Source organism: Silurus aristotelis, assembly GCF_946808225.1.
Source record: "Silurus aristotelis genome assembly, chromosome: 20".
Taxonomy (NCBI): Eukaryota; Metazoa; Chordata; class Actinopteri; order Siluriformes; family Siluridae; genus Silurus; species Silurus aristotelis.
The window spans coordinates 16,042,171-16,068,381 of record NC_139593.1 but is presented as its reverse complement, the minus strand read 5'-3'; the positions used below and the strand labels follow the sequence as shown (position 1 = coordinate 16,068,381).

The 26,211-nt window shown below is 38.2% G+C and overlaps 2 protein-coding genes across 3 annotated transcripts; one reads left to right on the top strand and one right to left on the bottom strand.

The window, feature by feature from the left end:
* Nucleotides 1-6,254: 6,254 nt before the first annotated feature.
* On the top strand, nucleotides 6,255-8,260 carry LOC310715762 (C5a anaphylatoxin chemotactic receptor 1). The gene has a single exon (XM_083522443.1). The coding sequence runs from the start codon at nucleotides 6,566-6,568 to the stop codon at nucleotides 7,649-7,651; it is 1,086 nt and encodes a 361-aa protein (XP_083378569.1). The 5' UTR covers nucleotides 6,255-6,565; the 3' UTR covers nucleotides 7,652-8,260.
* A 159-nt stretch (nucleotides 8,261-8,419) lies between these two features.
* Nucleotides 8,420-25,829, bottom strand: cenpq (centromere protein Q). Of its 2 annotated transcripts, none has more exons than XM_083522489.1 (8): nucleotides 25,695-25,829; nucleotides 23,749-23,797; nucleotides 18,496-18,595; nucleotides 18,336-18,404; nucleotides 18,105-18,234; nucleotides 14,370-14,489; nucleotides 11,534-11,608; nucleotides 8,420-8,818 (listed from the first exon to the last, which is right to left on the bottom strand). In XM_083522489.1, the coding sequence occupies exons 1-8, from the start codon at nucleotides 25,773-25,775 to the stop codon at nucleotides 8,690-8,692; spliced, it is 753 nt and encodes a 250-aa protein (XP_083378615.1). In that variant the 5' UTR covers nucleotides 25,776-25,829; the 3' UTR covers nucleotides 8,420-8,689. The 2 variants fall into 2 exon arrangements, with proteins under 2 accessions (XP_083378615.1, XP_083378616.1); XM_083522490.1 differs by having other exon boundaries at nucleotides 18,496-18,586.
* Nucleotides 25,830-26,211: the final 382 nt, after the last annotated feature.

The following is a 26,211-nucleotide window of genomic DNA, read 5'->3' as shown; positions in this document are numbered from 1 at the left end:
AGGGTTCATGTTCGACTCAGTGACTGTAAGATTCTCAAGTCCTGTGGCTGCAAACAAATTATCACCCCTTCATCACTGCTTGAGGTGTTTGTGCTGATATTCTAGGCATTGGTTTTCACCAATCGTGGTGCTGTGCGTTATGGACAACCATCTCCACTTTGCTCAACTTTGTAAACCTACAAATAAACCACTATGTTCTTTTTAGAAAAGAAGTTTTCTCTTGGCAACCCATCCAAACAAACATGTCTTTTTCTTATTGTACTGTCATGAACTTTAACATTTAACATGGAACTGAGGCCCGTAGAGCCTGAGATGTAACTCTTTTATTTTGTGATCAATTATATATATATTATTTTATAAATAATTTTATTAACGCACGATTAATGCAGCACGCATTTCTGTTCAACGATTTTTATAAGTAAATACAAAAGAGGAGAAATTAAAACCTTCAACACAACACACATTTATTCATGACGTCCTTTCTTTACTCTATATATATATATATATATATATATATATATATATATATATATATATATATATATATATATATATATATATATATATAAACTCCACCAAAAAATTCTTTTTAATCACTGAAATTTACTGATGAGCCAAGTCTCCATTTAAGCAACGAAATCCGCCATGTTGCACACATCTGGCAATTAAAACCGTCCGTGTGGAAACTAGAGATGAGCAAGTCCAGATTCATCCATGTAAACTAACCCAATCCTTTAAATGACTCGGCATTCATGAATCCTTTTCTTCATTTACTCGGATCACTTGAGAAGGTTAGCTTGCAACTAACAACAACATATATGAATACAAATAGTCAATTACATTTACTTGTTAGCAAGTATGTGTAGCAACAAGTAGCTGACAGAGATGTTCAGGAAACTTCCTGTATATTCAGAAACACAGGACACTCAAAATCGTAGATCCTATTCGAGTCCTCACTGAGCCACCTGAACCAGGTGATTCAGCGGATCCGCCGGACTTGTAGCGTGTAGCGAATCAGTCAGCTCCGAGGGACTCAGTGTGTGTGTGTGTGAGTTAAATTCATAAGTCCAAGGATTCTATGGATTATGTGGATTCAAAAATCCCCAAGGACTCTGACAAATATTCTTCTTAGCCAACACTCCTCATACCATCTGGAAGTGTATATGTATTATTTGTTAAAATAAACATTTGCAATTGAATCAAATCAAATCAAATCAAATTGTTTTTTGTCACATACACATACATACAGGGTACAACATGCAGTGAAATGCTTTGTACGACGGTCCGGAATGAGGGAACAGGATGGGGAGAAAAATAAAACAAAGAAAAAGAAGGCAGATAAATAAAGTATAAAAACTATAAGAATATATAAAGATATATATGAGATATATATGAAAGAAAAAAGATGTATATACAGAATATGCTTATAAAGCAATAAAACAGTTGATAATTGATAATTCTTGATTCTCAGTCATTTATATTTTCCCTGCAGAGCTGCCACATCACTGTTTTATTTCAGTTCTAAGAAAAAATCAGCTTTCACTCATGTGATTAGAGCAAAGCAATGCCGAATTACTCAGCTAACCCAAGGACTAAATACATACTCTAAATTATACCATTCAGTTGTTTAAAGTTGTTAGCAAGAAACTGTAGTAATAAGTAGCTGACTGAGTTGTTCAGGACATTCCCTGCATGGTCAGAAACACAAGAGTGGGTCTGATACGCATCCTGGCTGATCCACTGTGGGATTCTGCGGATCCTTCGGACTCATATTGCATAACAAAACAGCTGGATCCGAAGATGTAAGTGGGATTCATGAGTATAAGGATTCAGTTAGTGCCCTCTAGAAGAATTCAATGGCAAAAGCAGGCAGAATTCCTACTGACTAAAGTGAATTAAGGGACTCGTGAGACTCAGGTCCTTTCACTGAGTGATTCAGAAGGACTTGAATCTGTAAACGGATTCGGATTTTTATTCTGTAGTGGAAACATAGTAAAAGCTCTGTTTGGTGTCCTGATGATTTATGCAATTGAAAACACAATAATTACTTTAAAACATTTGCAAGAATATTTTGTCTTCATGCTCCATGTTGAGTTTGGTTTCACCAATAATTAAACATACATTAGCATAAAGCAGCCAAATTTGTCCATGTACATGTTGATTAGAGTATTAAAAACTTGAAAAGTACTAATTTAAGGTACATTTAGAACAGATACAAATGTGTGATTAAGTTGCAATTAATCATGAGTCATCACATGAGGATCCGCTGTGGCGACCCCTAACTGGAGAAGCCGAAAGAAAGTTTTTTTTTTTGTTTTTTTTTTAATCATGAGTCATCACAACTCATGATAATCATGCGATCAATCACGATAAATATTTAAATTGATTGTATATATATATATATATATATATATATATATATATATATATATATATATATATATATATATATATATATATATATATATATCTGCCTAATATTGTGTTGATCCCCCTTTTGCTATCAAAACAGTCCTGACCTGTAAATCATTAACTTCTTCTGCAATTTGAACTACAGTAATTCCTGTGACCGTGTGGTCTGATCCAACAGAGGAGTTACTGTAGTCATCAATGAGCCTCGGCCACCTTGCACCACTTCTCATAGATACTGACCACTGCAGACCAGGAACATCCCACAAGAGCTGCAGTTTTGGAGATGCTCTGACCCAGTCATCTAGACATCACAATTTGGCCCTTGTCAAACTCGCTCTCTTTCTCTATATAGTTTGTTTAGTCTCCACCTTGCACTTTGAGTGCATGTTATTATTATTAATAAACTTGAAAACATACACAACAATGCCCCAAGGGTCTAAAAAAAGGAAAGTAGAGTTATGATTATGCTACAATACAATATACTGTATTAGAATGAAACTGGCAAAGAACAAATGGAGTATCAGTCTGAGCACACACAAACCTCAACACGTTCATGCACAGCACCTTTTGCCTATCGCCGTCTGTGTTGCAATCAGATTGCTGCAATATTTAAAGAGGAAGGAACATGCATATGTGGACATGAAAACTTTCTTTAACCCGCCTCTACCGATTTCGACGATGATAGTAGAGAACGCACTCCCTCCCCCTTGTTTCAGATATCAGCTCTTGCTTCTTCTTCTTTTTTCTCTCCTACAACTAACCTTACGATTATTCATTGTGGAGTATTCTCTCCTACCTCTGGCTCATGTAACATCATTAATTACAGGTAAGCTTTACATAAGATTATGACTAATGATATCTTTAGAATTCAAACTTTATTTTTAGGAATGCAGGAAAATACTAAATGTTTCCAAGGTGAGCCTTTGTAGTGTGTTCTTACAACATGCAGTGGCTTTTGGATGGGTGTAGACGGGGCGCTCTATAGCAGGTCCTTTCCCTGGAACTTGTTCTAGCCTGAGGTGGAAAGATTTAGCATTCCTTTGAACACAGACACATAAGAAAGGGATTGGAGAATGGAATGTTGGTGCTATCTGTGCAAATAAAAATATATCATATCTATTATAAGAGCCATTAAATAAATAACAATATGTTTAAGCAGGTAAACTTTTGTAAAGGAAAGTTGCTGTTTATAGTGTAGACAGGATGGGTTTTACAATAATATTGACTTGTGCTTGTTCCAAAACATCATTTTTGACAGATTCTGAAGCAGCATCCTTTTTGATAGAAATTTCCCTCTCAATTAAAATTTTTTAATTTAAGTGTGCTTTATTGGCATGACAAAAATGTTACATATGTTATTGCAAATATATGTACAAAAGAGAAAGAAAGATGCCTGTAGTCTGGTATTAAGCAAACTGAAAAAGGAAAAATATAGTATATAAACAGAAATAAAATACAATATAAACAAAGATTTATAAAAAAAAAATTAATTTCATTAACAGAATAAAGGTATATAAATACTGTACTATAAAGTAATATCAGTTTATCTGCATGTTGGAAACAGACCAGGGCAGATTGAGTGTTATATTATATTATATTGTATTGTATTGTATTGTATTGTATTGTATTGTATTGTATTGTATTGTATTATATTATATTATATTATATTATATTATATTTGTTGTGACAGACAGACATATATTGTGCTGCTAATACACAGCAGTCCTAGTGTTCTAACAGACACAGCAGTTTTCTATCCTTTAATAGAGCTTCAAACGTGTGGTGGATGCACTTTTTTCCACACAAAACACTGTCCACTGTGCTTAAATAATTACGCTTGCCCATTTTTCCTTCCTCTAACACATCAACTTTGAGGAAAAAATGTTCACTTGTTGCCTAATATATCCCACCCACTAACAGGTGCCATGATAAAATAAAAATCAATATTAAAATCAATATGTTATAATGTCATAATGTTATGCCTGCTCAGTGTAATTATATATACAGCGCAACCCTGGCACTCGTGACCTCGATCGTTCGCGACTTTTTATTTGGAACCGGACTGAGAGTAACTCACGAAAAATCTGATAGTTCACATGCTCCTCCACATTCTGCTTGAGGATGCTCAAGGGTGCTCAATAGGGTTCAGACCTGAGGACATACTTGTGCACTTCATCACATACTTGTGCACTCCATCACCTTCACCTTCTCTTAGCAAGGAAGTTGTCATCTTGGTGGTGTGTTTAGTGTTCTCTTCAATTGGAGGCCACTCTCTGCAGCTTTGGACGGTTTCTCATCAACGCCTTGGGTGGTTCCATGATATTTTGGAGTAAGAACAGGCGCTTTGAGGATGGATTGGACTGTAGCTAATGTCAACAGTCTGCTATATTGACTCAGGATAAGTCTGGTTCCTCTCAAGGTTTCTTCCTTATGCCATCTCGGGGAGTTTTTCCTTGCCACACTTGGGACAATTATTCAGGGACAAACTTACACTTATAAACAACATCTTATTCATTTTTATCACCACATTATCTGTGTAAAGCTGCTTTGATACAATGTTCATTGCTTAAAGCGCTATACAAATAAAAATAATTTAATTGAATTGAATGTTCTCCTTCGAAATGTCACAATACATGTTGGAATCCATGTTTCCCTCAATAAACCGCAGCTCCCCAGTACCAGCAGCACTCTGCAGCCCCAGACCATGATGCTACCACCACCATGCTTGACTGAAGGCAAGACACAATTTTTTTGGTTCTCTTCAACAGAGCCAAACAAGTTTATCTTAGTCTCATCAGACCACAGGACATGGTTACAGTAATTCATGGTCTTGGACAGGTCGTCTTCAGGAAACTGTTTGTGAACCAGCTTCAGAAGAGGCTCCTTCTGGGATGACAGAGATGCAAACCGACTTGTTGCAGTGTGCGGAGTATGATCTAAGCACTGACTGAAAAACCTTCTGCTTCTACAACCTCTAAAGCAATGCTGCAGCACTTATGCATCTGTGTTTTTGTAGCAGCTTCTGCACCTGACACACACCCTTGTGGGGTCTTTTCCGAGTGGAACCCGCTTTGGAAAACCTCTGTATGACCCTGACCACTGTACTGTAACTTAGTTTCAGGGTGTTAATGATCTTCTGATAGCCTGGGCATCTTTGTGGGGAGCAACAATTCAAATTCTCAAATCCTCAGAGACTCTTTACCATAAGGTTCCATGTTGAAGATTAGGGTGGTCAGTATGAGAGAATCGTACTCAAAGCACCACATTTTAACTGCTCTAATACAAGATACACAAATTTGTATGGTTCTGTCAATCAGACAAAACATGAACATGAATAGGACATGTGACTTTGCATAGTTACATAATGACAGCTGTTATCCCTTAGGGTATACTCACTTGTGTTGCCAGTTATTTAGACAATAATGGCTGGATGTACTCACTTTTTTATATGGTTAAAATGATAATGAATCTATCTATCTATCTATCTATCTATCTATCTATCTATCTATCTATCTATCTATCTATCTATCTATCTATCTATCTATCTATCTATCTATACATATATATATATAGCTAATGCAGTACAGTAAAATGAAACATTTCTCCAGGATGCTGGTGCTACATAAACAACACAGAGCTACATAATAGAACACAGTGCTAATCACTGAACGTAAATTGTCCCAGCCACAAGGTGCATTGTGTGCAAACATAATAGAAAACTGACCATACAAATGATGATATAAAAACAGAGAACTGTAAAGAAAGTATGTACTTCTACATACACAAAATCGATTAGCCGTGCAAAACAGCATGTAAACAGTTATAATACGGGTGGTGCTATAGACATGGATGTGTATGAATATTATTAGGAACTGTATGTTCTGATGTCAAGGCAGTTAATCCTGTTAAAATATCACAAGTTCTATTTTTATTACAAATAGAAAATGAGGGTGTTCCCTAGTGATCTGTTAACAAAGGGAGATTGTTACACTCCCATCTGGCAAAATTCCAGTCAGGAGTACAGGTTTAGTCATACTCAGGTATAAGTAAAGGAAGTAGCTGGCATTTTCATTCTCAGTTTTCACTGAAAGAGCAACTGCAGTGCTCAAACCTGTCCACTTTTCAATGAAAGAAATTTCCATGATCACTTCAGATGAGTAAAAAATTTGTCTTCCTCCCATCTCTCCACAGAAATCCAGTGAACATGGCATTGCGAGTGCTGCAGATGGTGGTGACCGTGCTGATCTTTCTGGTGGGTGTAACCCTGAACGGCCTGGTCGTTTGGGTGTTGGGCTTCCGTGGGAGGAAAAAGAGTGGCTCCATCGGAGGTGAAACCCAGGGTGCTGGAAGCTTCCGGATCTACGTTGTGAACCTGGCTCTGGCTGACCTGATGCTAATTTTGCGCATACCGGTCATGTTAGGCTATCTAGCAAACGGCTTTGCCTGGCCATTTGGAAAGCCAGTGTGCCAGCTGATAATGGTCCTGCGCTGCTTAGGATTATACGTTGGAGCCTTTTTGCTGAGTGCCATTGCACTGGAACGATGCTTGTGCATATTACGGCCTGTCTGGGCTCGAATGAGGCGCCCACGCTGGGTGGTTCCACTTGTCTGCACCCTGCTGTGGGCATTGGCTTCGGCCCTTTCCGTGCCCTACATCACAGCTGCTGGACTTATAAACGATCAAAATAATCGTACCCAATGTTTAGAAAATGTTAATGGAACTGGAAAAATGATGCTGCTTGTGTTGGAGTCAGTGGCAGGATTCATGCTTCCGTTGCTAATTTTCTTATCCTGCAACGTGGCTGTAATTGTTACTGCTAGGAGGGCCGAGAGTGGCGCGCCAGGGTTCAGTGCGACTGCCTCAACACCAACCTCCCCAACTGGATCTATTTACACATCACAAAGGATGACCCGCCTCTACCGGATCCTGTTCCTCACCATGCTCCTGTTTCTCACTTGTTGGGTGCCATACTTCACCTGCCGTTTCCTCAATGCCCTGGCTGCTAATCGGGCTGATTGGAATAACCTTAAAATAGCCGCACAAAAGGGCATATACGTGTCACTGTTCCTGGTGTACCTCAAGAGTGCACTCAACCCGATTTTGTACGTGTTTGCCGCTCGCGGACTGAGGCGCTCTCTGCGAACCTCGTTGCTCTCGACAATTGTGCGAGTCTTCAACGAGGATATGTCCGAATCCCTGCGCAGGAAGTCCCTGCGAAGAAAAGACTCACAGATTTGAGTACAAAGTCTGTGGATAACTGTGGATATTGCAAAATTTGTTTGCGCTCTTGAGAAAGCGGTGGACAAAATAAAGAGAAGTGAAATGTGAAGTGAAAAGAGTTGCTGACAAAAAGTCCATCTGAGGGTGTAAAAGACAGGACATGAACCTCAAAAATAGACTCGCTGTAATTTTTTTTAATGTAGAGAGAACGGGTGAACTTTTAGGATCGATGGAGTACATTTCACTCTAATTGCACTTTTATTATAGAAAAGACAAACTGTAAAAAAACAGCATTCATACCTTTTTCTTGCTCAACATTTTTCAGTGACATTGTCACAGTAATAAGAAATCCCAGCCGAGATATCGGAGTTATCAGGAATAGTAGCTGATCGAGGACAGTTATAGCAGCCTAGATATGAAACTCTGGAAACTTTGTTTCTGCATGGTGCACAGATGAGCCGATCCAGAAAGACTGAAGGATTAAAACGCTGCTGCATCGTCTCTTTAGGTAGATATGCGGTAAAGGGGCTTTTTTTTATAAATAATATATACTTTCAGGCCATTTTTAAGTGTGTTGTTGTTGTTGCACTATTAAAAAAAATAATAAACATCTATTTTTGCCACAAATTTCATGGAAACATAGTACAATTTATTTAAGCAACATAGGTAATAATTCATATTATTATAATAATTTTCATAAGTAAATGTCTTGTAAATGTATAATAATGATGCATTAATAGGTCACTTTATTTACATACATTTCAAATCAGGAGAAGCAGTTAAACATATTTATACAAAGCTGAGCAATTACACTGTGATAGAAAATAGTAAATTTATTGCCGTTTAAATACTTTTGTTTTGCTTATATTCTTTGCAGCTGTTATAACCGTGACTTTGACATTAATAGTAATTGATAAAAAGAAAAAGAAAAAAAACAAGCGTTATGAATTTTGTTGTAAAACAATGATAGTAGTATATAACTGAGCCAACATAAAAAAAAAAAAAAACATTTACAGAAGCATTTTTGCTCATTAAAATAAAGAAAATGATACTGATTTACTGATACAGTTGCTCTATCTGCTTATGGGCCAACTCCAAAAAGGCTTTTGCATTCGCAGTTACGTTTCTTTCCTGCAGAGCATTAATGACAGCTTTGGGGTCAGCCACCGCATTCATGATCTTGTCCTAATGAACCAATCAGATGTTAGTCAACAGCATGTTAGTCTTTAAAGCTGCTTTACAAACCCGCAAGTTCACAAGCACACAGCGGTGCTGGTGTTAAAGAAAGCATTGTAAGGACTTTTAAAGTCTAAATGTCATTTCATTATTACAACACTATATCGCACAGGCTCTTATGCAGAAGTTCTTTATTTGCAAATAGTTGCATCTTAGTTTCTGCTGTGCAACACAGGAAATAGGAAATTGTGACTGGTGAACTTGTAAATCTTGGCAAGCTTCCACTCGAAGGATGAGATTATATTAGCAATAATATTTCCGCATTTGTCAACTTTGACATTTTTTTTTTTTTACTTCTGCAGATACATTATATTATACACCTAATGTTGTGCAAAAGGATTTTACCATCCACTCCTCATCCCTAATAAAACCAATAAGCAGAAACACTGAGTTACACTGAAATCTGTGTGACATTTATATTTCACAGAAATCCTTTTACATTATAACGGAAATTTCTTGAAGCTACACATGATCACTTTGATCGCTACACAAGTTTAAGATGTTTTAAAGTGTGTAGATGACCAGAGATATAAAGATATAAATCAGGTCACTCAATTACTTTTTGTGCATATACAAGTGCTTTTCTATTTAAAATTAACAAACTTATAGGCATTCAACTTTTTCCTTTTAACTATATAACCTTGTGTGTGTAAAGCTGCTTTGGGACAATCTCCACTGTTGAAATGCTATACAAATAAAAACATCCTAGGCCAATCAGACATGAACACAGCAATGAAATATTTCTACATTCATTGGAGAAATGTGTCAAGTAAAATCTCACTGCATCATCATGCGTTTTTTTCTTTCTTTCTTCAATTACAATCAACAGCCTGCATGAAACTCTACCCTGAAGCCCATAACACATGTCCTGTAGAAGTCCTGTGAAGCGTCTGGAAGATCCCATAATGCATTACATTTTATTACAAATATAGTTTAAAGCATTTATCGAACAGTGCACTCCTAAGCTGCGACAACCAGAGGTTGCGATACTCATAAACAACTGTTAAATACTAATAAACATGACTGACATTAAAGACTTAAACATAATGAAGACCTGAAGGTACCCCAGGCCTCCTCACCCAACATCAGCCCCTGATGCCACTAATGCGCCTCTAGCTGAAAGCTTACAAATCCCCTCAGGCACTCCATTATCACGTTGTATATCATTAAAACAGCAATCATAAACTAAATCTAGTATTTGGGCTCTTTAAAACGCATATATGGATGTCATGGTCGGACCCCGCAAACATTTAGCTGTGAAGCAGTAGCCTAATTCATAGCAACTCATGGAGCTTATTATTTTATCATTGTAATACGTATATTGTAAATATATTGGAAGTGTAAATTATAGACCATTGAACAAGCAAGAAAAGAAAAAAATAGACAGTAGAACTAAAAACAGCTTACACAGAAATATACAGTTCGATATCAGACATCTGTGTTTTAAACCATCAGGTGCTACTGTCTTCTTCTTACACCTGCAACCCAGGACAGGCACCACATCGTGACCTGGACCTTCATTTATTTATCTTCGTGGTCAAAAGTGTACAGTCGGCTTTAACCATAAATTAACTATAATTTATATTGAACTACCCCTAATAAAGATTAGCTGTTTCTGGAGAATTGGTTTTAATTCACTGCTGATATGAAACTAGACTGCTGATTCTTACGAAGAATGCGTGGTGTTATACTTGGTAATAAAGCTATTTCTGGTTCTGGTATTATACCTGTTGAAAGGTATCGATCAAGAGAGGGGTATAAAAGAACTTCAGAACATTAGACAAAAACTATAAAATGCTAAAAGATTATCAACAAATAAATAAAATGTATTTATCAGAGAGAACCAAACCTCCCTCTATGATTTCAAAGTACATAAGCCTAACAGGGAGGCTACCAAAACAGCAACAGCAGCATAAAAGGAGCTGCAGAAGAATCTCACGAGTACTGATAGGCTTGTCACATGTGGAGAGAGGTTTTATATTCTTCACATGTTTGGGTTGAGGTGTAGGGGGTTAGACGATAGAGTTTTCTCTCAGAAAGCATTCACGATAAACCAAAATCATGTTTTTAAAGGACCTAATTAGAACCCAGACCTAAATCCAACTAAAAATCTGTGGGCATGACCTGAAGCAGGCTGGGCACAGAAGATCCCCTTACAATCTGATGGAATCATTATTTGTAACACTACCCACTGATCAACAGGAAATTTTCTGTCAGAAAGACGATATGGATCATTTAGAAACAAACAATGCAATTTATTTCAGAGGTTACATCAGATCCTACAGTGAAACAGTTTATTCTGTGTCCTCAGTATGTTGGCATGCACATGTTCTGGTTATACCAGGCTTCATGTTCTTTTAGATTATGCCATTATGGGCCTCATGTGAAAACAGGAAGCCTTCACATTTATGATTGGTCAGCACTATTGACTTGAAAAACCTGCTTCTCAGAAGTCATTCTCTTTAGACGTTGTGGTTTTACCAATCTCTGAAGAAGTGTGAAAAGAAGTTCTACACTGACAGCTGTTTTGTCACCCAAGCAAAAATAACATTTTTTAGAATTTTTTAAAACAAAACATCCATTTATTGAAACACATCAATTAAAAGAAAGCACAGTAAACTCATGCATAATATGCTTTAATCACTAGGAATTATTGCTCTGTACCTGTAATGTGGGTTCATCTTCACAAAGTGATAAAACAGGAAGGTGCAGTACAGCTTGCTCAGTCAGCTGAAAAAACTATAAAAAAAAGAATAAAAAAAACCCCAATATAAGTAACTGATTAAACCATTGATGAATGTGTTGTTCATAACAGGATATGTGCTTTATTGTTATAAATGGTAGTAAAACAGGAAGTTAATACATGAGAAATAAACTGAAGCTGAGTCACTTCTAAAATTGTATCATGGTTCAAATAAGCCTTTTAGACTATAATGCGGGGGGAACCTTTATAGTCAACAACTCAGAATATGTCAGATGTTGAACATCTGAAGCAAATTTTATGTTAGGCTTTTTTTCATCAGGAGGACACATTCACATCCCTATCAAAGGCACAACACTATTCAAAAACCTGCCAAATGATAGATTTTAAAACGTCTGGAATGCTCTGTACACATTACAGACCATTATCTCCTTTAGCTGAGGATTGTGATTAAGGCATGTCATGGCACCACCAACCGAGTTAAATCTGTTATTTATTAAGTCTTGTGTACGTGTCACCAACAGAACCGCATCAAGACTTTATGGGGTCAAAAATTCATTTAACTACACACTGCATTATAGTTGAATATATTCCCTCAAGGTTAAACTTTTTTTTAAAAGACTTTACACACGCTTTACAAAAGGCTGCCTTTCATTACATGATCTGTTGTAATTCAGAATATTCGTAGACAAGTCAAAGCTTGTCAGGTCTTCACACAGACACTGGAGACCAGTTGATCACATTGTGAAGCTCAAAAGCATGTACAATACGATTAGGCTGAATCTTTCCAGCCTAATGCCTTGACAAACTATTTTCAGGTGATTTCTACAGGTAATTCAGATTTAGAAGTTCATAATTATTCACCATAGCAACAAGAATATGATAAATGTTTAGCTCAGGCTTGGGATGTCAGTATATTTGCAGTCTTATCGGTTTAAAAGCAAAAACAGATTTTACAGTCCCGATACAGTTCTGACTGACTCACCCAGAAGAAGATCATAAAAGTTGGTGCAGGAAGTTCAAGATTATGTCATAACCAGCAACTATTGTTATTCATTATGTTTTTTGACTATTTAGAAGCTAGAGGCTTTTTAGCAGGCAAAGCTAAATGCATGGGTCTTTTAGCAAACATATACACCGACCAATCATAATATTATGACATTATAGCATTATGACCGGTGAAGTGAATAACACTGATTATCTCTTCGTCATGGCGCCTGTTAGTGGGTTCGGATATTATCAGGCGGCAAGTGAACATTTTTTCATCAAAGTTGACGTGTTAGCAGCAGGAAAAATGGGTGAGCCTAAGGATTTGAGCGAGTTTGACATTGAAATTGTGACAGCTGGATGACTGGGTCAGAGCATCTCCAAAACTGCAGCTCTTGTGGGATGTTCCTGGTCTGCAGTGGTCAGAATCTATCAAAAGTGCTCCAAGGAAGGAACAGTGGTGAACCAGCGACAAGGTCATGGGTGGCCAATGCACATGAGGAGCGAAGACTGGCCCGTGTGGTCCAAATCAAAAGACGAGCTCCTGTAGCTCAAATTGCTGAAGAGGTTAATGCTGTTAATGCTCGATGGGTGACCAACACAATATTAGACGGGTGGTTATAATGTTAATCCTGATCAGTGTACATTCCCCACACCAAAAATGAGAATGCCAGCTCTATGGCTACATTACAGGGACTTCATCATTCTTTATTTTGCTACTAATACTTAATACAAATCAGGATGTTCCAGGATTTTGACTTCACATTTTCATAAATATTAAGCTTCAGCTGAGTATAAGAGATATATAGGTACAAATCAGAATAAGTACACTCTAAAGCAGGGGTCAAAAACCTTTTTAAAACTGAGAGCTACTTCTTAGGTACCGATTAACGTGAATTTGCTAAATTTATGTTTATTTATATGTTAACATCTATATCTAGTCATCTATATTTTAATATTTTGTTATTTTAAATTTACACCAATGCAAGTGTGATATTGTCAGGGAACCACCAGCCATGCCTCCCTCTAAGGCTCTAATTCTCACTCAGCCTCTTCTTGCACTAATCACCTACACCTGTTCCCCATTTACCTTTCCCCTTTATTTCTTTCGTTCGGCTTCTCCCATTAGGGGTCGCCCCAGCGGATCATCCGTATTCGTTTTTACGCTGGATGCCCTTCCTAAAGCAACCCTCCCCATTTATCCGGGCTTGGGATGGGCACTAAGAGTGCACTGGCTTGTGCAACCCTAATGGCTGGGGTTGGTTCCCTGACCGGGGATAGAACCCGGGCCGCTGCGTTAAGAGCGCCGCATCCTAACCACTAGACCACCAGGGAACCTTACCTTTCCCTTTTTTAAGCTCTCGATTCCAACTCACTCACGGTCGGATCTACTTGTTGCCATGATAGGATCCACCGGACTTCCTACCACTAGTATTTTCCGTTCTTCTATGCTCTGCTTCGGAGGAAGCGTTCAAGATAGGTTTGCCTTTATCGGTTCACATTGGCGATCATCCCTGGACTACCCGCATTATGGATTCTACCCGCTCTCTGGTTTGTACTTCTCCCCAAGCCTCTGCCTTGTATATGTTCAGACTAAATAAAGGCAAGGTGTTTAACCATACTCCAGTTTCCGACTCTTGGTCTATCCGTGACAGACTTAAAAATGAATAGCAACAAAAAAAAATTAGCGCCACCTACCAGTGAGCTGCATCTATGGTGAACTATTTTTAGAAAAGGCCCACGGCCCCTTCCATGTTGGTGACCCCTGCTCTAAAGCATGCAGTTTGTTATAGCTCAGCATGTAGTACATACCTGCTGTGCATTTGACTCTTCTTCCTTCAGTTTGTCCCTCATGACCTTGCACTCACGCTCCAATCTGTCCATCTTGACCTGTAACAACTCCAGTGCACTAACCACCGCCTGGCTGCTCTCCTGAAAACAAAACCCAACAGCATGCACTCAGCAGAGCACCACATCACAACTAAATCAATCACAGATTGCAATAAGTCAAGAACCACAATTTCCATACGTGAATAGCAGGATTGTGTTCTAAGAAGCATACCACTGAACCAGTGAGTGCAGCCTCAGCTTCCTGTTCAGAGCAGTGGAACCCAATGATTTACTGTTGTAGCCCATACACTTTAAGTTTTAAAATGAGATATGCTTTTTAGCTCACTGTTGATGTACACAGGTGTTATCTGAGCTATCAGAATGACTAGCTGACCTCTCTTATCTACAAGGCGTTTCCTCCTGCATGTAGCTGGTTCTCACTGGGCGTTTAATTTTTTCTTTTATTATTCTGTGTGAACTCTAGAGACTGATGTGTTGGAAAATTATTGAGGTTATGCATTTCCCCCACTCTGATGTTTAATGTGAAGGTTAACCAATAACACTCATTTATCAATGACAAATCAGTCTCTGTGTAATGACAAATGTCTCTTCATAAATGCTTTTTAAAGATGGTCTACTCCTTTCTAACAAAAAATAAATCGTTTTCTGTTTTCAACATACTATAGCTGTGGCGAGTTACACCATTCACCAAAAGTTGATGATGGCTAAACAACAGCAACCTGGAACAAATTTTTCTGATAAGTCCTTTGTCTACAGCTCGTGGAGCTGTAGACAAAGGGACAAGGCCACAACTTTGCACAGAGCCACAAAACCAATAGAGCCAGCAGCAGTCATATCAAACCCAACCATTACATGTGACCAAAAACTGTTGTAGCAGATACAACAGTCACTACTAAAAGTCAACACTTCTGCCTGAAAGAGACATTGTGCAATACATGTGCCTGCAGACGAAGAATCACTGGAAGGCAACGTGTAAGTGCAGGTCTTGTAATGTGCTATTCTGTACCCTGGCTGACCGAGTTTTTTTCTCTTTTAACCAAGTGGCTTGACCGCAAAAACAGCCAAGCTGGCTGATACACTGATAAACTGTACACTGTTTATCATTATCTTGTCCCTCGCTGCATTTAACAGATTATACTTGATATATATTAAAGTGTATATTTGCACTGTATAAACTATATCCTTATACTAGGAAAAAGGATACATGGGTAGGTGGTGACTTAGTGGTTACGGCATTGGGCTTTGGATCCGAAGATCGCAAGTTCAAATTCCAGCCACACCAAGCTGCCGTGTGGCCCCTTATTTAAGGGCCCCCTTACTCAAGGGCCCCTGAGTAAGGCCCTTGACCCCATAACTGCTCAGTTGTATGAATGAGATAAATGTAATTGCTCTAGATAAGAGCGTTTCAAATTCAAGGCTTTCAAGGCTTTCAATTTGATTACATCCAATACATTTTACAGACGGCATAATAATGCAAGATATGAATAATAAAGCACCATTTCAAATGCATAAAGTAAAAAACATTTAAACATGATTAAGCCTACACTCCAGTCTATTCTCTTTGTATCTCAAATGGAAAAAAAATAAAACCCTACATTTTGTCCTAGGCACAATTTAAGCCAATATACAAGAATATTATTGAAGTAACTCCTGAAAAATAGAAGATTCCCCAAAGTCTGTTGTTTGGCTTCCTGGTAAGTATTGAACTAAAACTGTACTGTGTGGTGGAATCTGGTACAGTAAAACCCTGTTGGACGAGCATAATTCGTTCATGAAAATTGCTCGTAGGTCCATTTGCTCATACGTTCGAACTGATTTTCCCCTTATGAATGAATGTAAAAGCGATTTAATCCGTTCCGAGACCTCATTCAATTGCATTTAAAAAGTATTTGTAGCCCATTTTAACAAACAAATACACCGCAAATTACTGTATTGACAAAGAAATACATTATTTATAATTGCATAATAAAATACTGTAATAAAAATAAAGATAAATTAATAAAAATACAGTACCATACTGTAAGCATAATTTAACACTTACCCATGTGGAAGTGGTTGATTGCAAGTGGATGGTGAGAGAGGAAGGAAGTTTTTGGTAGGACAATCTCCTTCTCTTGACCTTCTCTTTATTCTTCACTATGGTGCTTATGGTAGAGCTAGACACCCCATACTGCTGACATAGGTCACGAGTACGCACACCACGCTTGTACTTTTCGACTATTTCCCACTTGGTTTCAATGGTAATACTTTCCTTGTGGTCTTTCCTTTTTCCCCAGCACCATCACTGATTTTCTTGGGAGACATTTTTCAAGATTTCTAGTGAATTAAAATTATAACTGTGGCAGCTGGGGCGTAGCCGAGCGCCGGTTTGTGAATGGAGGGCGAGGCCGGGAGCAGATAGACATGGGATTGCCTCACCTGAAGCAAATGAGGTCTAATGAATGTTCTCTCTTTTCCAGTGATCGGAGGGGGCATTTAAGAAGGAGAGTGTGGAGGTGTGTGTGTGTGTGTGTGTGTGTGTGTGTGTGTGTGTGTGTGTGTGTGCCAGAAATGTGCTAAGTAAGCCACTAGGCAACAGACCAAAATAAAAGTGGCTGTAAAGCCTTTGCACCTGACCTGACGTGGCGTTAATTATTCCCCGTGCTCATACGCTCTCCCACAAAAACACAAAAAAAATTTTTTTGCTGCACTGAACAGCGACCGAGCGACACGAGAACAACTAAGCGACTGATGCGACACGAGATCAACTAAGCAACTGATGCGACCTTCTGCCAAAAGTGGAGAACCGACAGCATGGGTTTGCTCATGCCTTCGAAATTTGCTTACAATATAGGGTAAAATTTAGCGAGTGAGGTCGCTCGTATCTTTGTTTGCTCATACTATTATTTGCTCGTACAATAGGGTTTTACTGTTATTATATGTGCTAAATGGCAGTGCCAAGACCAGAAACAAGGTTCAGCTCTTTAATCATGTAAAAAATGAAAACCTAAGAAATATATTCAGGCAATGCTTCTTATTGCTGTATTGCTTAATTTGTGTATCATTACTGTACCCATGTCACAGTTACTTGGTTACAGATCAATTTAGAATCGGCTGCTTAAGGACAGACAACTGCTGAATAGCTACCAGCAACAATGAATTGGTACAAATGTTTATTTTGAAGACTGCAAACATGTTTTCAGTCTTAAATACATTGCCCATTCAAGTTTACACCAAGAGGTCTCATTCTTCCTAGTACCAATTTCTAGACCATAAATACTAGGGGTTTAACGGACACAAGATTCACAGTTCGCTAGATACTTCGGTTTTTAAGTCATGGTTAATTTTTGTACAGTTAATGGGATGAAATGCAAAACAGAATTGACGTTTTTTTATTAACGACGTTTACCATTAACAGTTTACTTTTTTTTTTTTTTTTTATTGATAATAAAATGCAAGATGAAATACGAATGCAATGCTTTATTTTGTTACACTGATTAAATAGACTAATAAATTCAATAGGCATAAATTCAATTGATTAAATAAAATTTAATAAATGGAAAAATGTATAAAAAATTGTTTATATTTGCTTCAGTAGCCACAGTGACACTGAGCTTAAAGTGCGAGGCGGAGACTAAACAAACATGTGGCGTGCCACTTAATATGCTCGTGAGGGAACTTGAGTTTAACTATGTTCCGCAGATTTCTCACTCTTACCTCTAATTCCTCGATTTTGTTTTTGCCATGCTTAACCATCTGGTTCTCTCTGTGGATCTGCTGGGACATGTGCATCATGTTTCCACGTTTCTGAGGTGGCACAGGGAGGTGAGAACATTTCGCCATGAACCTGGAACGAAAAACATTCCGACAGCTTAATTTCCCAATGAATGTAACAGTTTCAAAACACGTAAGAGACAGAAAATAGTCAAAGACCTGTGTGTATCTTACTGGTCTTTTAATATGTTCAGGTGCTTCTGTGATTCTTCTTTTTCTTTTGCTTTCAGTGGAAGAACAGACCTATTAAGAATGAAATAAACACACTAAAAATACTAAAAAAAAAGAATTAAACTGGTAATTAACTTTAATAAAAGGTAATAAAGTTACTCACAGTACTGATAAACTAAGCATGTTGTCGAGAACCATGATGGAGGACTTGGTTAATGGTTTCCATTTCTCTCTACCTTTGACCTTTCTAGGCTCTGCAGGTGCTGGGTTATAAGAAGAAAGCAAAACCAAACTGGGCAAAAGAGCATTCAGAAAGCAGTATAATATATTTATATAGTTATATATAGTTAATAGTTTGATATATATATATATATATATATATATATATATATATATATATATATATATATATATATATATATATATATATATTATATATATACACACACACACACACACACACACACACACACACAGGTGATCAAAATTAGAGAACAATTTATAAACAATTGAACAATTCTGAAATAATGTTATCTTCAGTCCTCAACAGTATACCATGCTACCAGAACACCTTGTCCACAAAATAATTAAGGCATTTAAAAAAAAAAAACACCAACAACATTATTTTGCAGAAAACACACTGATCAAACTTAGAGAACACTTTCAGATACCTCCCAGTTATTGGCGTTAATCTGGTACCTAGTGCTAATTTCCTTGATTATCTGTCAACACCTATTTAACTGGCAGTCTAACTTCCAGTTTCACTGATTTTGCAAGATGGTGGGCCGTTCTAAAGTGACCGAAAGCCTCCGGCAGCAGGTTGTCCAGATGAAGGCCAAAGGGATGACCCTATCAGCCATAGCAAGACAAGTTGGTCGTTCCAAATCTGTGATTTCAAGAATATTTAATCTTTACAACATCACAAACTCATTCAAGTCCACCAAGAAGGCTGGTCATCCACGGAAGACAAATACAAGAGAGGACAGGATACTGCGGAGGATCTCAATGGGCAATTGTTTCCACACTGCAGCTGGAATTGTTCACCAGTTCAGCGCTGAACAGGGTAAGGATCTTTCTCGTCATACAGTGTCTCGACGTTTAAGAGCATTTGGACTGAAAGCCCACTCTGCAGTGACCAAACCTCTCATTAGCAGAAAGAATCAAAAGGCTAGACTAAGCATTGCTGAGAAGCATGTTGTGTGGACAGAGGAGAACTGGTCCAAAGTTCACTTCAGTGATGAAAGCCAGTTCAATTTATTTGGGTCCGATGGGAAACATTATGTTTGGCGACAAACTGAAGAAAGACTGAACCCAAAGTGTGTAAAGAAGTCAGTGAAAAGTGGAGGAGGAAGTGTCATGGTTTGGGGCATGTTTTCTGCAGCAGGAGTTGGGCCTCTTATACAGATACAAGGCAGAGTGAATGCAAATGTTTATCAGAACCTTCTTCAACAACATATGGTTCCTTCCATGCGTTCATCACCCAATCAGTGTTCATGCAGGACAACGCAGTAAAGCAGTTCCTTGAAACTGAAAACATTGAAATAATGACATGGCCTGCCCAGAGTCCTGATCTCAACCCAATAGAGAACCTCTGGAAAATCACACCAGAGCAGTGTGAGAGACTAGTGCTGTCCTGTGGCCGCAGATGTGCTGAAGTCATTCAGAGCAGAGGCCTGTACACTTCCTACTAATTGCTGACTGTTGGAACCTTCAGAAAATTTTGTTGTAATCTTTTTCCATGCTACAGTCATTGTTGTTCTCTAATTTTGATCAGTGTGTTTTCTGCAAAATATTGTTTTTTTTTTTAAATGCCTTAGTTATTTTGTAGAAAAGGTGTTCTGGTAGCATGGTATAGACAGGACAAAAACTGATTATTTCAAAATTGTTCAATTGTTTATCAATTGTTCTCTAATTATGATCGCCAGTGTATATGCTGTGCGTCAGGTCCAGAAGATGCTTTAAAAAACAGACACATGAGAACTACAGCATTGCTTTAGAGGTTGCAGAATTGGAAGGTCTGCTTGTCAGTTCTCAGACTGTACTCCGCACACTGAAACAGGACAGTTTTCTGAAGACGACCTGTCCAAGAGCATGAATTACTGTAACCATGTCCTGTGGTCTGATGAGACTAAGATAAACTTGTTTGGCTCTGATGCACACACTCACACACAGACGCTCCCCACCTTAAAAAAAAAAGAGTTACCTTCCAAATGAACGTTTGTACCATGAATTTGTTTGTAAGTTGTTACTGTGTTTGTTATTGACTACGCATATCTCCTGATGATGTAAGAGATATAAATACTATCAAATAAACAAATTAACAAAATATACTTAAACTAATCAAAATACTGTATACAATATTTTGTATAAGTAATAAAAAAAATGATGAAAAATAAAAAAAAAAAAATGGAAAAAAAAATTCACTTAAAAAAATCCATTGGCCCGAGTCCAGTGCACATCATGTAGACTGGTTACGGGTCGGCGATTAGCTCACGGCAGCTCTCCTCCGTTTAGAATTTTTTCGACTCCAAAATAATTTTACTTTGAGGACAGGATTGTTCGTAATCCCGAAAGTACGTAAAGTGAATGTTCGTGAAGTGGGGAGCGTCTGTATATATGTGTGCAGAACTGCACCATTTGGCCTTATTTCAGGATTAATCCAACATTTATCCAGAGCGAAGTACACAAGTGCTCTGAAGTCTCCATCAATTATTAAATCATCATTGGTTGACTGGGTTGCAATTTAGGATAAAACCAGCCTAAAATTCTGTTGGCAGGTATTAAAGCACACTTTTTTTTTAATTCTAATTACACTGGTTTAATTGTACAATTCATACGGTCTTCAACATCCTGCTTGCAGAGAAATAGAGAGAGCTTTCAAAACTTTAGCATGTATTTCACTTCAACCAGAATCACATTTCCAGAGAAACAGGATGTCTCATACAAACGTCCCCATCACCTTTGCAAAATGCCCCAAGGCTATTTTTACCACCACCTGCCCGCGTATGTTCATATATCAAATTTACTTCCCTTAATGTCTTTTTTCAATGTTTAAATAATTGGTACAAATTCTATTATATAGCCAATAATCACACCGAATTATCACTTGTATGTGCTTCTTCCACAAAAAGTTGCAACACCACATTTGGAAGCACAGATCCGTGTGTAGAGTATTATAATTTCCCTTTCCCTGGAACTAAGAAATCAAACCTGCTAAAGCATGACCTGTGAGGTGGTATCAAAAAGTTGAGACTAATGGTCTTCTGAACAGGTGTTTTACCACGTCTACGATTTCATCACAGACAGCAGGTCAGAACTAAGAGCAAACATGAAATCTTGCATGAAACTGGGCAAATCTGCCAAAGACATTTGACATGACATATGTGTGTCATACGGTGACGCTGCAATGAGTCGTTCAAGGTGTTTTGAGGGTCACGAGCGTGTCAACAGCAAAAGAACATCACTGGAACATGACAAGAGATCGGGAAGACCTTCAACGAGCTCAACCCCCGAAAAATTGGTGCTATGTGAGCACCAATAATCCAGCACTGCCTTAATCCTCCTGGTTATAGAAATTACCAGAGCTGCACAGGTTGTTGTTGGAATCCTCTTCCACTTCTCCATAATGACATCATGAAGCTGCTGGATGTTAAGACACATGGTGCTTCTTCACAGGTGCGGGATAACTTTCAGGTCTAGAGACATACTTGGCCATCTCCATCACCTTCAGCTTCCTTGTCATCTTGGTGGTGTGTTTGGAGTCGTTATGTTGGAAAACTGCCATTCAGCTCAGTTTCTGAATTGAGGGCATTATGTTGTGCTTTAGAATGTCACAGTACATGTTGGAATCCATGTTTCCCCTTAATGAACCGCAGCTCCCCAGTACCAGCAGCACTCATGCAGCCCCAGACCATGATGCTACCACCACCATGCTTGACTGTAGGCAAGACACAATTTTCTTGGTTCTCCTCACCAGAGCCAAACAAGTTTATCTTAGTCTCATCAGACCACAGGACATGGTTACAGTAATTCATGCTCTTGGACAGGTCGTCTTCAGCAAATTGTTTGTGTGTTTTCTTGTGAACCAGCTTCAGAAGAGGCTCCTTCTGGGACGATGGAGAGGCAAACTGACTTGTTTCAGTGTGCGGAGTACGGTCTGAGCACTGACAAGCGAACCTTCCAATTCTGCAACCTCTAAAGCAATCCTGCAGTCTGTTTTTTAAAGCAGCTTCTGCACCTGACGCACAGCACAAGGACTCAACTTCTTTGATGGACCCTTGTGAGGTCTGTTCCAAGGGGAACCCGTCTTAAAAAACCTGATCTTCTGATAGCCTGGGCATCTTTGTGGAGAGCAGCAATTCTAATTCTTAAATACTAAATCTAAATCAAATCTAATTCTTAAATACATGGAAAAGAGACTCTTTTCCATGAGGTTCTATGTTGAAGAACCAGTGGTCAGTATAAGAGAATTTTACTCAAAGCACCACATTTTAACTGCTCTAATACAAGATACACAAATTTGTATGGTTTTGTCAAGCAGACAAAAACATAAACATGATGCACAGGACATGTGGCTTTGCATAGTTACATGACGTACAGCTGTTATAACTTAAGGTGTACTAACTTTTGTTGCCAGTTTTTTAATAATAATGGGTGTATTTTGAGATATTTTTAGAGGACATTAAATCTGTACTGATATACAAGCTGCACACTGACTATTCTAAAATATACTATTTCATTTCTATAGTATTGTCCCTTGAGAAGATCTAATAAAATGGTTGCTGAAATGTGAGGGGTGTACTCACGATTGTGTACTTTCTTGTAAACAGAGCTAGTCTTGAAACTTTTTGTAAGCTTACTGAAGACATGGTTTGCCAAATTTAGGCTGAAAGAACTCTGCACAGTGCACATATCTTCAAACCCACTCAAACTCTTTTGGTATGAAGCTTTGGGATGGAGACTGACTGTACCACAGATCTCCTCACTCAGCAGCAGTGCCAAACCTAACCCATGCCTCCGTAGCTGAAAGAACCCAAATTCCCACAGCCATGTTTTAGAATCGAGTGGAAAGCCTTCCCAGAGCAGTGGATGCTGTTATAGCAGCACATAAAGGATTAAATCCATGTAAATGCCTGTGGTTGGTTATAATGTGTTTTGGTCGGGTCTCCTGTAGTTCTTTAAGGTTTCATTTCCTGTTCTGTGTTCAAATGAAAGAACACATTGATTCACATCATCAGCCGCATTTTTGTTTTTAAATTCAGCTTGTGTCCTAACGCTGTGTCCTTAAAGCATAGAACAGTAGTACAAAGAACACTAGTTACAGTAAATTATCTGAACTGTGTTAGACCTCAATTAGACTGAGCCCATTCATTTACAGTGTATTTTCCAAGTTCATCGCCAAGTTCTCCAAACTCACCTTTCTCTCTTGGCTTATCCTGTGCATTCCTATCATCAGGCAATCGTTTCTAAAGTACAGAAAACATGCAGTACATGTTAAATCATCTCTCTTCGCTTGCATAACATACACAGAAGAAATTAATACAACTAAAAGGCGAAGTGAAAAACGTCGATTTTCTCATTACAAGAACACTCATTACAATGGTTTGAATATTGTTGTGCTGAGAACATTGATCACACTGTACAGCTATTTATATATCTATTTTTTTTTTATATATAGTAGACTGTTTATTCAGCTTGCTACTCCTTAATGCCATAATCTTGTGATCTGTAACCTTTCATTTCTGCACATTTTCTTAAATACTGTACGCCTCTATATTTATTCACTGTACTTCTGAATGTCCACTCATCTCTGCACTGAAATAACCTTTATATTTTTTCACTGTATATACTTTCATATATACCACTTGCTGTAAATATGCTAGATAGTTATCTGCACTGTAAATATGCTAGATAGTTATCTGCACTTTTGCACGACTGCTACATTTTGCACTTCTGGTAGATGCCAAACTGCATTTCGTTGCTGTGTACCTGTACTATGCAATGACAATAAAGTTGTATCTATCTATCTATCTATCTATCTATCTATCTATCTATCTATCTATCTATCTATCTATCTATCTATCTATCTATCTATCTATCTATCTATCTATCTATCTATCTATCTATTATGTAACAATAAGCGAATCCTTATTTCTCCCTCGGTCACCCCTCTACTCTCCTTCTCTCTTTCTATCTCTGTCAAGTTAAACATGTTCCTGAGGTACCATTGATCGATGATCCTGTCCCTTTCTTCTTTTCAGATCCACCTCATCCATCTAGATGCCCTACATTTGGATGTAGTTCTATTTAAATGGAGACCACTCTGTGCAGCAGAGGATGGTTCCACATGAACAGCCTAAAGATCCATTAAATAATTGAGCGACCAGGAGGATGATTTTAGACTATATATTTAAATATAAACAGTTTGCTACAATGGCCCAGGACTGGCGTTTGCATGAACAGTTCTGTATTTAAGTGCCCATCACTGAAGACCATCTTATGCTTTAGGACAATGTCCACTGTTAAAAGCGATATGCAAATACAGTGCATCTGGAAAGTATTTACATCGCTTCACTTTTCCCACATTTTGTTATGTTACAGCCCTATTGCAAAATGGATTAAATAAATTCTTTTCAACAACCATCTCTGCAGCACTCCACCAACCAGGCCCAATTAGGAGTGGCTTCCGTCTGAATACTTGACCATACAGGCTTGATTGGTGGAGTGCTGCAGAGATGGTTGATCTCCTGGAAGGTTCTCCTCTCCCCTCAGAGAAACACTGGAGCTCTTGGTCACCTCCCTGATCGCTCAGTTTGGCCGGCTGCCTGCTCTAGGAAGAGTACTGGTGGTTCCAAACTTTTTCCATTTGCGGATGATGGATGTCACTGTTCTCACTGGGACTTTCAACGCTGTCCTCTTCCCCAGATCTGTGCCTCGATACAATCCTGCCTCGGAGGTCTACAAACAATTCCTTGGACTTCATTGTTTGGTTTGTGCTCCGACATGCACTTCTAACTGTGGGACCTCATATAAACAGGTGTGTTTTTACAAATCATGTCCAATCAACTGAGAAAGCTCACGGTGTTGACTTGGAATTAAAGATCTCCCTAAATCTCAATCAGATCACCTGTAAGATGTCCTGTCTGATCCACTGGGGTCCTACCTTAAAACCTAAATGACAAATAGACATATGCTATGAGCTGCTTTGTGGGCACAGGGTGGACTTACACAATACTATTCAGGTAGTTTATTTAATATGATGCCTGATCTCTGTATTATGTAAAGTGGAAAATAAAGCTATAATATTAATAACATAATTAATAATAACAATGTTATTAATGATTAATTATGATTAAGACTTACTTGGGGCAATGTTTTACCATCTCGACCTGCGGCTTTAGGACCCCGCGTAGATGCTCTGGATGACCCCCGGGCTGGCTTCATCTTCCTCAACAGACTTCCACACACAAGCTATAAAATAAATAGTAAGAAAATAACAGTAAATAAACAGCAATATTAATAAATAACAGAGGCTGTATGGCGTAAAGTAAATGCATTGTCTTTACTATGTAGCTAGCGTGAAATGTTAGCTATATGTAAGTTAGAACGCGGGGGAAAAAAACGTGCAATAATATACACTTTCATTTTGTATTATATTTAATTATCGGTCAATACATATTTTCGGGTCAAATATAACCACTGAAATGCAACGAGTGTTTAATTCTGCACTAACTGCTCCTGTTTATATACTCACCGGTTTCGCGGTTACGCTTCAAACTTTGTGCGCATGCCCAGTAAATATCCGTACACTTCCGGGAACCATGTTGAGAAGGTCACCGTGAGGAAAGGCATAAACAATAATGATCAAAAATAAATATTT

Bases quoted from the DNA above. Each gene is read 5' to 3' on its own strand.
- LOC310715762 (XM_083522443.1), top strand. From the start codon at position 6,566: ATGAGTAAAAAATTTGTCTTCCTCCCATCTCTCCACAGAAATCCAGTG.
- cenpq (XM_083522489.1), bottom strand. From the start codon at position 25,775: ATGAAGCCAGCCCGGGGGTCATCCAGAGCATCTACGCGGGGTCCTAAA. The intron at 23,798-25,694 runs GTAAGTCTTAAT...TCTGTACTTTAG, and splicing joins ATGGTAAAACATTGCCCCAA to AAACGATTGCCTGATGATAG. The intron at 14,490-18,104 runs GTAAGAGTGAGA...TTTTGTTTTCAG, and splicing joins ACAAAATCGAGGAATTAGAG to GAGAGCAGCCAGGCGGTGGT.